The sequence below is a fragment of the Arachis hypogaea genome, chromosome 13 (genome assembly GCF_003086295.3).
Source record: "Arachis hypogaea cultivar Tifrunner chromosome 13, arahy.Tifrunner.gnm2.J5K5, whole genome shotgun sequence".
Taxonomy (NCBI): domain Eukaryota; kingdom Viridiplantae; phylum Streptophyta; class Magnoliopsida; order Fabales; family Fabaceae; genus Arachis; species Arachis hypogaea.
The window spans coordinates 99,114,253-99,126,298 of NC_092048.1; the positions used below are offsets into that span (position 1 = coordinate 99,114,253).

A 12,046-nucleotide genomic window follows, 5' to 3' on the forward strand; every position below is an offset into this window, starting at 1 on the left:
ATTGATTTAAAAGTTTCATCACCCAACAATATCAAACAAGTCAAGAAGCACCAAGATTAACCAAGAAATTCTCAACAATTGAGTAAGAGAATCCAACACCCTTATTAAAATAAGAAACTTAGAAAAGAAAATGGAAAACAAGTTACAAAAATAAAATTAAAATGCAATGAATGAAAACAAGGAAATGCAATAAAAGAAGATGAAAGAAAAGAGAGAAATTTTTTTATTTATATTTTTTTAATTTTTTTTTATTTTTTTTAAAAATTTTTTTTGTTTTTTTATTTTTAAAAGAAAGAAAAAAATTTTCCAAGAGAGGAAGAAGAAAAAAGAAAGAAAGAAAAAAAAATAGAAAGAAAGAAGAAGAAAAGAAGAAAGAAGGAGAAAGGAGAAAGGAGAAAAACAGAGTGCAAATCCGCACATATGCGCCATGCGTGCTCAGGCGCGGATGCAGCACGGACAATTCGCGCGCGCGCGCCATGCGTGCTTGGGCGCGGATGCGGTAGGGACAATTGGCGCGCGCACGCCATGCGTGCTTACGCGCGGATCGCCTGGCACAAAGTAGGCATAAAGTGGGCACAACTCTCGGATTATAGTACTAGGAGTTGTGAAACCACAACGGCGCGCGAGCGCACAGCGCGCTTGGGCGCCGATGCTCGTTTTTTTTTTTTTTTGAAACATAAAAACAGAATTCAACACTCTCCTAACCTATAAACATTCTAAAGCAACCAAAATTCAAATTCAACAAAAATCTTTAACTTTTTGAAAAATTTTCAAAGACAAAACAAACAAAACTTGTACCTCAAGCAACCTACTTTAACAACAATCTAAACTAATCAAAACAAACTAAGAAACAACCAATCAATCAAAGAAAAATGTATAAGAGTATAGAAAATAACAAAAACTACCTATAATGGCAACTCAAATCACTTATTAACCAAATCTAAAAGAGAGTGGAAAGGGTTTACCATGGTAGGGTGTCTCCCACCTAGCACTTTTAGTTTAAGTCCTTAAGTTGGACATTTGGGAGGCTCCTTGTCATGGTGGCTTATGCTTGTATTCATCCTTGATCCTCCAAGAATGCTTGCTCCTCAATTGGTTGTCAGAATTTCCAACCATTTCCACCAAGCTTGGGTGAGATTCTTTCCAAGATATGAGCTCCCAAATTGATCCTCATATACTCTCGGATCCCAAATCTTGTTTTTGCACCCATCTTCAAGTTGATCATCATAGCTCCAATTGGGTGGTTTAGCCTTGGAATTCTCAAAGAAGCCTCCAAACAACTTCCTAGACCCATGAAATTTGGTTCTACATCAACCATTGCCATTCAACTTTGAGCATGCAACCATTATGAACGTAGAGTAATGTTTCCAACCACTACACAACTCTCTCTTACTCTTAACTCCACAAAGAGCTCTAAGTTGACCATCATTTTCAATCAACCCATATTCAAGTGAGAAAGTGAAGCTTAGGGATAAGAATTTTACCCACTTGAATGTTGTATTGGATGGTGACTTAGGAAGGGATGTCTCCAATGATCTTGCAAGTTCCACTCCCTTGTACTCTTCCTTGATTACCTCCACCTCTTTACAACTTTCCTTAACTTCAACCTCTTCCTCTTGGTGGCTTGCTTTCAATTCAATCTCTTCTTCATTACTCACCAAGGGCATGAGAGGTTGTGCATCTTCCTCTTTGATCTCCATGTCAAACCCAATGGGAGAGGATCCAATTGTAGATAGGAACTCCTCAATGATTGAATCCATCTCTTGATCAACCTCTTCAAAGTTTTCCACCATGATATGTCTTGGAGGTTGTACACCCTCCTCAACATCAATATCAAGCTTCTTGAAAGAGGGCTCTCTAATGCTACATTCCCATGGACTTCCAACATCTCCTAGGTTTTCAACCACTTCTTCCGGCTCAATTATCTCAACTTCTTCCCCTTGTGGCAATTCTTTCTTCAACTCCTCTTCTTCATCTTAAAGCTCTAAACTCACTCCCTCACTATGCTCCTTAATTGCCTCTCCACATTCGTCAATGGGAGTTCCTTGATTACTTAGTTGGGAGGAGGCCATATTGCTAACGGCTTCCACTAGGATAGCCACCTTGGCTCCTAGCTCTTTAAACTTCTTTTCATCCTCCTCTTGTCACCTTAAGATATGAGATTCAAGATCTCTCAATTCATGTGTGGGGGCTTCATCGGGAGGTGATGGTGGAAGAGAAGGTTCATTGTTTGGGAGGAAGGTTTCATGATTGGAAGTTGGTTCACCTTGGTAAGGGTATGGAGATGGTGTATATTGAAGTGGTTCTTGAGAGTAATTGTGTTAGAATGGTGGTGGTTCCATGTATGGTTCATATGGTTCATAAGGTGGTTGGTATGATGGATAAGGATTAGGGTCATATGGAGGTGTTTGGTGAAAAGGGGCGTGTGAGTAAGGTGGTTCAAAGTCATGTTGAGGGGATGGTTCATAGGAATGTGGTGGTAGTTGTTGACAATCACAATAAGGGTCACCACATCCATTAGATTGATATGCATTAGGATGAGAGTTATACCCATAAGAATTCGGAGGTTGTTGTTGCCAAGAAGGTTGATCAATCCCTTGAGGCTCCTCCCATCTTTGATTATTCCATCCTTGATGCATATCCTCATTGTAGTTCCCATTCCCTACAACATAATTTGAGACAAACTCATAGCCAAAGTGATGAGAATTCATAGTAGCAAACAAAAACAAAAACTAACAAAAATAAGCAACAAAGTCCTAAATCTAACAAAAACTAACAAACAAACAAAAGGCAAACATATTCACATATTCACAATAGCCAATAATGTAACACCATTGCAACTCCCCGGCAACGGCGCCATTTTGATTTAAAGAGAATTGTCATGTCGGTATAGAATTTCACAATTGAAATCTCGTTGCAAGTATAGTTCTACACCAACAAACAATCCTCTCAATCAAAAATTTGAGTTGTCACAAGTACAAACCCCAAATAAGAATTAACCGGAGTATTTAGACTCCGGGTCGTCTCACAAGGAGTTGCAATGAAGTGCTCAATTATTGGCTATGAAAGGGGTAAGGGGGTTTTCATTGGTGAGAGGGCAATAAAATATAAATGACAAGAAAAGTAAAGAGAGCAATTAAAGAAAGCAATTAATAAAGAGAGACATTCATGGCAAGTGTTGAGATCATAGGCTTTCTATCCTAGTCATGCAATGATTAATTCATCTTATTTAGTTAACTCCAACAAATAGGGAGAATGTCAAACAAGACTAATTAATCACACCACAATAATAACAAGAATTTATCTCATTACGTCATCTCCAACATTGGAAGAAAGTCTAATGAGACTAGCTAATCTCAATCCAAAAGTCCTAATCGACTTACTAATTAAAATAGCAAAAGATTAGCGTCAATGGAAATAATATTCCATAAGTCCTAATCAACTCACTAATTTAATTAGCAAAAGATTAGCGTCAATGGAAACAATATTAGCTAACAACTCTAGATCACCAACATGAGTTGGGTTTTCATGACTCAAGATTGCCCAATTACTCTTTCCAAGCCAAGAATGCTCAAATCTACTCTAACATCCTTCCAAGCATTTTATCAAACACTTGGAAGGCATACATGGAAAGCATAGTAAATGTGCAAGAATAATAAAATCTACCAACTACCAATAGCAAGAAAAGTAAAATCAATAACTCAAATCAACAATAAAAATAACATCAAACATAAAATTGCATTAAAGGAAAATTAAGATCCAACAAGGTTCATGAACATAAAAGAAACAAAATAAAAGAAATGGACAAGTAAAAACTAGAAGAGTAGAGATGTAACAACAAGAAATTAAAAGGAGAAACCAAATCAAAACAAGAATTAAAAGTTGGATTTAAGAAAATTAAACCTAAACTACCCTAAATTCTAGAGAGAAGAGAGAGCTTCTCTCTCTAGAATTCTACTCTAAAACATGATGAAAACTAAACTATGACTGCTTGGTTCATTCCTCCTTCAATCCTTGGGTTCAATAGCATCAGAAATGGGTTGGATTGGGACCAAAATGAACTGCAAAATCGCTGGGGGCGATTTCATTAAAGTGGGCCACGGACAGCATCGGTGCGCGCGCGCAAAGTGCGCGTGCGCGCCCCTGAACGCGAAGCAACATATGGCAAAATTTATATCATTTCGAAGCCCCGGATGTTAGCTTCCCAACGCAACTAGAACCATCTTATTTGGATCTCTGTAGCTCAAGTTATGGTCGTTTGAGTGCCAGGAGGTCAGGCTTGACAGCTTTACGGTTCCCTCATTTCTTCATGAGTTCTCCCACTTGCATGCTTTTCTTCTCACTTCTTCCATCCAATACTTGCCTTATGAACCTGAAATTACTCAACAAACATATCAAGGCATCGAATGGAATTAAAGTGAATTAAATTTAGCTATTTTAGGGCCTAAAAAGCATGTTTTCACATTTAAGCACAAATCAAGGGAGAATTGCAAAACTATGCTATTTCATTGAATAAATGTGAGAAAAGGTGATAAAATCCCTCAAAATAAGCACAAGATAAACCATAAAATTGGGGTTTATCAAAACTCCAACTTCTCTCTAGGATTTTACTCTCTCCATTGCAATTCTCCTTTGATTTCTTGGTGAGATCCATTGTTAATTCACTTTTGCTTTGATACAAGTTGTAAATCTACTCTTCTTCTACTCTCAATTAGTGCTCTTTTGATTCATTCACTTGGACTTTAGGTTTGTGACCTTGTTACTTTGAATTTTGATTAATGAATTGAGGAATTTTATTCAATTACTTGATTGTTGATGATTTCTTGAATTAGATAGGTTTAATTCAATTCCTTTATCTCAATTTCATCATGTCTCGTATGATTACCCACCAATTATTTGTGAAAATGACAACCCTAGCTATGGAGTAGATTTCTCTTACTTGGCTTAGGGATTGAGTTATTGGACACTTGAGTAGTGGATGTCAATTGTTGATTGGGAATTGAGAATTGCTAATTGACTTGGAGTGCACTAAAGCTAGACTTCCCTAGGGTTAGACTAGGACTTGTGACTCAAGTTAGTTACTTCCTCTTAAATTTCTTCCATTATTAGGGGGTTAACTAAGTGGAGCAATAGTCAATTGTTATCACAATTGAAGGAAACTACAATGATGGAACTTCCAATACTCACCCTTAGCCAAGACCTTTATCTTAATCAATTGTTGTTTACCTTTGTTAGCTTGAATTCTTGCACCAACTCTCAAAACCATAAAATACTTGCTAATCAATAATGTGCATTCTAAGGCAATTCCTAGGGAGGACGACCCGGGACTAATACTCTCGGTCATAGATTTTAGAATTGTTTGATGTGATATTTGCATGTCGGTTAGACTATACTCACGATTGGATTCATTGCTAATTTCTATACCGGCATAAGAATTTCGTTCATCAGTCTGTGGATAAAAAACAAAGGAAATCATTACAAGCATTGAACCTTAAGGAGGAGAAAGGTAAGGCGCCAAAAGCTTTGCTAAGTCTGAATGTAGCTTAATCCTTTCACTGACCAGATCCGAAAGTGCTTCAATTTGCTCATATTCTTCGTATTGATCCTTGCCAAGCTGCTTCTCATATTCTTCTTGTTTGGCCTCAATGGAACGAATTTATTGTACAAGCTTCTGGTTCTTGTGTTGGATAGTGGCTAGAGGTGTTGCTATATCAGCTTTCCTCTTTCAAATTTCGGCAAGTTTCTCATTGATTTGAGCAAATTCTGTTTCGAGTTCTCTTTCTTCCTTGTCATAATAAGCTTGAGCGGAAAAGGCTTGGGAGATTCTTAAGTAAAATTTTTCACGGGAAGCTTTTATAGGCTGGAGATCTGCAATATAGCTATTTGATTCAAACTAAATTTTAGCCACTTTATCTTTGACTTCTTGCAGCTTATCTTGAGCAGATATACACATGTCAGCAACTTTTATGAATTTTCTATTTATAGCAGAGTGTTGGGATAGAACCTGAAGTTCAAGAGATGAACCTAGGACATCAGACAGAATTGGGTTCAAGGTTGCATTATTTGTCCATTCAACAGGTGGATAATCCAGAAGCTTGAGAAGGGCCAAAAGTTGTTCTCGAGAACTAACACTCGGCTTAGGTGGGAATTTGGATGTAGAAGGACCTGTAAGTGCGGTGGTAGAAATGGGCACCTTATCCTCCTGAACAACCTGATTCAGGATGGTAACTAGTGTAATCAGGTCAGCATCCGTGGATTCAGAGACTATGCCCAGATCTCTAGATCCTAAACCGGGAGGAGTTAGAAGTTTAGCATTCTTGAATGGACTAGAAATTCTTTGTGGAGAAGGGATGGTTTCCAAAACTCGGGATGGTGAATCTGAATCGGTGGCAATAGTTTCAGGGACTCGAGAAGGAGAGTCAGAATTAGGAGCCGTTTGGAATCCAGTAGAGGTTACAACTTGGTTTAGTGGAGAAGAATGTTCAATACTTAAAACCTGTGTTGGAGAATGGTGAACACATTCTTCTGTTAAATCAACTACTTGGGTCTCAATTAAATTTGGAGGAGCTACCTGGCGAGGTTCAGCAGATTCAATAGTTTGAATTGATGAATGAGATGCTTTCTGTCTTAAATCTTGTTGATGTTTTTGAGGTGGTTGGTCAGGTGCAAGAGTTGAAGTGATTGATTGAGCAGCAGTAACAGGCTAAAATATAACAAACATCAGTCGAAGTAGTCTAATTGAATCAATATATTTGAAAACAATATAATATTACCGGAACAGGTCTTTTTCTTCAAATCAAAGGAGAGCCTGAATCCGAATCAATTGTATCATCCAACTTCGAGGATGCAGCAAAGAGATTTTGGATGGATGGCTCATTATCATCAGAAGAGCTTTCGCTCGATTGTTGCAACTGTAACTGAAAAAAGGGTGAAATCAAGAGGATTGCAAGCGGATGTGGTTTTCGAAGAATTTCGGTTTAAATATATATATACAAATAAAGAGTAATTACCCTTCTAGAAGCTCTTGAAGGAGTTCGTCGACTTTTCTTTGGCGGTTGTCGTGAAAAAGCTGTAGCTTCGGCTTTCCTTTTTGGAGGTATCTTGGGAGAGCCTTCAGCAGCAGAGACCACTCGGACAACAAAACGCTTGATCTCTTCTAAAGTACGACTGTACTTAGAATAGTAAGTGGTCCACCAATCGAAGCAAGATTTTGTAATGAATGAGCTTCGATCATAAACAAGATGATTATAACCCTCTGAGAGGCAAACATCAAGCTCTTTCTTCGAAGCCAAAGTGACATGGCAAAAGGGTTTGCTGTTCCTGGGGAGTGGAGTGGGGATAGCTTGTGAGAAGCCTAGTTGCCTGGCTGTATAGTGAGGAGCATACAGAGTGGCTTTGAAGCATTCCTTTTTGTGTTGAGGTAGTCCTGTTGGAATCACTTGCACAGCTAGTAGATTTGCCCAACTTATGTTGGGAAGTTCCTTCTCTTCGGTTTCATTGGGGACGAAGAGATGTTCGAGCCGGGCAGGACCACAATTTCGATGCAGAAAAGGGGTGAAATTGAGGTCCTCATTATGAAAATCTTTACAGGAGTGGAAAAAAGAAAAAAACAGCCCAAAATCGATCTTCATTCGATTGAGCTTCTAAAAAATTTGGTTTGAAATTAGCCAAGTGAAAGCCTTCGATATGCTGTTTGTCTAAAACACCACCTCCAGGCTTTATCATATATTTTTTTGAAAATGGCATTAAGCCAGAGTTGGAAAAGCCAAAGAAGGCCTCCCGTACTTATCAAGTAATTGTTTCGAAGACAATTGACAAACTGGCCAAGTTCTTCGAAAATATGCCCTAGAAGTAGCTTGGCTAAGTTGAGGTTATTTCCTTCATGAAGGAAAGCAGCAAGAGGAAGGAAAAGCTTCTGCATTTGAATGCTTTGGGAGCAGAAAATAATTGCGTTTAACCAATAGAACAAAAAGACCACATGTTCATCATCTGTAATAGGGTCACCCTCTGCGCCCATATGATGAGCAATGAAGTCACTGTAGGAAGTCATAGGAGCAATGTTGTACTGATGCTTAGGCTGCATATCAGAAGTAAAATCTACAGGTCTAATCGGGAGTCCTGTAATGGCAGCTACATCGAGAAGTGAGATACCAATCATTCCACAAGGAAGGTGAAAATTATTGGTAGTCCTGTTCCAGAAAAAAGTTACGGCTCCAATCATCCAAGGAAGTGTCGAAGGAGAAAAATGAGAAAGTCTCAGAAGGTCTTGAATCCCAAGAGCCCCCCAAGCAGCGTTCTTCGACGGTGCAAGATGCTCATGCCAGGCTGTGAAATCAGTTCCACAAGGGGTGATTTTAGGGTTATTCCTGAAGGGTTTTTGATTGTTAAAGAAGAGGATGTCAAGGTCCTGATTAATCAATAAGTTCTCCCCTTGAGCATTGGGGAAGAAAGGGAATTTTCTGTTCGCCCTTTCCAAATTCTCAATGGGACCAACAAAACAATGGGTATCTTTACCCACAGTAAAGGGAATAAGGATTCTGCAGTCATCAAGTTGAAGCTGTGGGTCATCAATGACCTGGTTTAGCACGTGTAAGGCCGGAGGAGCCTATGGTTGCAATGTAGAACGTTTGCCCTTGTCCTGAGCAGCAACGTGAGATGAAGTAGCAGCTATTGATGAGCAGAGGAAAACGAAGGAAAGAAAATAGAAGCAACACAAGAAAGAAGAATGTAAGAGATGTGGAGAAAATGAGAATTCAAGAAAATTAAGCAAAGATGGAAGGTTTAAATTTAAAGGGGGGTTTGACCATTGTTACAGAAAGAATTCAAAGAGAAAGGAGGTAACTTTGCGAAGAAGGTGAAGTGGTGGAGAGAGAAATTGTGAATCGTGAGAGACGTGTCAAACGGGTCAGAATTAATGAAGAAGATAAACGGCAATTATGATCAGTTAAAGTGATTGAAGACTGGATTAGGATTAAGTGTTTCGTCTTCCAAGAAATGACTTCGAAAGTAAACACATTAATCCTAGGAGGAAATTTGTTAGTCGAAATAATTATTTTCGAAAGATTAAGCTGATTCGAAATGTTGGTGAAGTGTTGAAAGGGGAGCAGAGGCCAAAAGGACACACATGCAAGCGTTGAGTGGAAAAAATTTTAAGAGATCAAAATGGACCGATCTCATTTAAATTAGTTCAATCTATATATTTGTTCACAATCCATATGATGTGCGGTGTTTAATAAGTTTTAAAAAAGAGTAAATACCCTTTTCGGCCCCTGTCCTTTTTAAAAATTGACTACACGCCCCCTAACCTTTATAAATTACCAAATCGGCCCCTATCCATATACTCCGTGATACCAATTAGCCTTTCCATTGGTTTCTCCGTTCAAAGTCATCGGAAAACGCTGAGGTGTAACGTGCAGCCCATGACGTTGTGTTGGATCATCATACGTGGAATGCTCTGTGGGCATTGGGACAATTAAGCCCTTGCACACTCAGCAAAGCGACGTCGTTTTGCTTGGCATTCTTTTGCTCATTTGGGGGTGAAATCCCATTCTCCCCCTTGTGCACACTTCAGTTACCATACATCACCCTCGTTCTCTACTCAAAATTACGAAGAAACCCTAAGAGAACGAAACGTTTCCCCCCAAGCAAGCTGACAGATACTTCCAACACGGAGGCGTTGACGGTGCTGCAGACGGAGGAACTGACGGCGCTACTAAGGTTAGTGTCGCTATCTGATCTTGAAGCTTCGTTAGCTTGTGTTGCTCAAAAATATTTTTCCTGAACTTGGTTTTTGTTAATGATGATTTGGATTAGTGATCATCCCATACATGTTCTAAAATGTTAAAATGAGGTCTGATGGAAGTAGTTAGTTAAGTTCTAATTATTGCACATTGTTGTTCTAATAAATATCATATGAAATAGTCCCTGTTTTTCATCATGGGGGTTGGTTTGAATGGGATGAAGATGGTGCATTGTACTACCACGATGGAAGTGTTGAGACATTTCTTCCATTAGACATAGATTATTTTAATTTCAAGGATTTGGAGGAGATGTTCAAGGGTTTAGGGTATACAAGCTACAAACAGATGTATTGGTATGATGGTAGTGCCCCCGATTTAGAGTCTGGGTTGCATGTTCTTAAAGGAGATAAGGAAATCAATGAAATGTGTGATAAAAAGATGGAGAATGTGGAGTCAGATTTGCTGGTTATTTATTTTGAGCATGATGTTAGTCAACCAGTATATGGGCCAGATGTTGTTGAGGTAAATTCGTCTTCTTCAGATGACGGATATGAGACAACTGAAGACGAACCCTACAGACCCCCTCCACCTGGATTCGAATCTGATAGAAGTAGTAGTGATGAGGAAGTTAATGTACAGAGGAAGAGTGTGAGGAAGAAGCAGTCTAGTGTGAGGATGAAAGAGGCAATGGATGCTGGACAAAAGTGTACTAAGAAGAAGAGTTGTGTTAGACAACAGACACCTAAAAAGAAGAAGAATGTGCCACCTGGTAGAATAGATGATAAGGACATGTCTCCTAGGACTAAGAAGAAGAAGGCAAAAAGGTGTGTTGGAAGAAAAAGAAAACATGTTCTATCCCAACAAGAAGCAAACAATGTGCCAAATACTGGGCCTAGTGGAGATCAAGGTAATGGGCCAGCTGAGGTTGAACCAAATGATGAGGCAAGAGATAAGCCCAATTCAGATCCAGTGGCTGAGGAATTGGACTCAGACCTAGATAAGCCATATCAATATGAGTCTGAGGCATTTAACTCCCCAATATCTAGTTCAGATGAGGAGCATAAGGCAAGATATCCTTACTTCAATGAGGATGCAGAGTATGGTGAGGTTCAGTTTCAGGTTGGACAACACTTTGAGACCATGGCAATGTTCAAGCAAGCACTTAAGGACTACTTTGTATATGAGGGTAAAGAGCTTATGTATTTGAAGAATGAACCCAAGAGGATTAGAGCAAGGTGTGCTAAGGAGGGTTGTCCATGGCTGGTGTTTTTCTCTCATAATAGTTAAAGTCTAAGTTTTCAAATCAAGACATTCATTGGAGAGCACAACTGTGGCAAGAATTTGAGCAGTAACATGGCTGATAGAGCTTGGGTGACAAGTAAATTGGTAAAAAGGTTGGTAACTCAACCTCTAATGACTCCGAAAGAGGCACTAGAGCACATGAAACAAGACTACAATGTCAATGTACATTACAGGATGATATACAGAGCTTTGAAAGCTGCTAAAGTGCAAACAATTGGAAAGGAGCGAGAACAATATGGAAAGCTACATGACTACTTAAATGAAATTCACAGAAGCAATCCAGGTTCCACTGGGATGATTGATGTAATTTCTCAACTGGAGCGTCGTCCACTGTTCAATAGGTTGTACATTTCACTGGATGCTTGCAAGAAAGGCTTCAAGGCGGGCTGTCGCCCTCTGATCGGATTGGATGGATGCTTCTTAAAAGGGTACTTCGGTGGTCATCTTTTGTCAGCTGTGGGGCAAGATGCCAATAATAGTTTCTTTGTAATAGCATTTGCTGTAGTTGAAGCTGAGAACACTGATCCCTGGAAATGGTTTCTTTCAATCCTGCACGATGATCTTGGTCCGGTGGCTGCCAATGGGTGGAACTTCATGTCCGACCAGCAGAAGGTAACATGAATTCCTTCTTTATGTTTCTTTTTGTTATATGGTTTGTGTGTTGTGCTTACTTGTTAATTCAACTCTTGGCTGACTTGTTATTGCAGGAGTTGGCTAAGGCATTGCATGAGGTTATGCCACAAGCCCATCATAGAAATTGTGTCTTACATATATGAAAAAACTTCATCAAGCACTTTAAGGACAAGCACACAAAAGGGCTAGTTTGGAAGGCTGCTAAGAGCACAACAATGAGAGAATTCAAAGACAACATGGAGCTTGTGAAGAAGGTGAACAAGGATGCTTAGGAGTATCTACGGAAGTTTGATCCCGGTGCATGGACGAAGGCTTACTTTAGCCATGGCCCGAAGTGTGACAATATCACCAATAACATGTGAGAAGTTTGG

General features: G+C 39.3%; 1 protein-coding gene across 1 annotated transcript; it reads left to right on the forward strand.

The window, feature by feature from the left end:
* The first annotated feature begins 11,093 nt into the window (after nucleotides 1–11,093).
* Nucleotides 11,094–11,818, forward strand: LOC140177653 (uncharacterized). The gene is made up of 2 exons (XM_072210799.1): nucleotides 11,094–11,654; nucleotides 11,750–11,818. The coding sequence occupies exons 1-2, from the start codon at nucleotides 11,094–11,096 to the stop codon at nucleotides 11,816–11,818; spliced, it is 630 nt and encodes a 209-aa protein (XP_072066900.1).
* The last annotated feature ends 228 nt before the right edge of the window (nucleotides 11,819–12,046 follow it).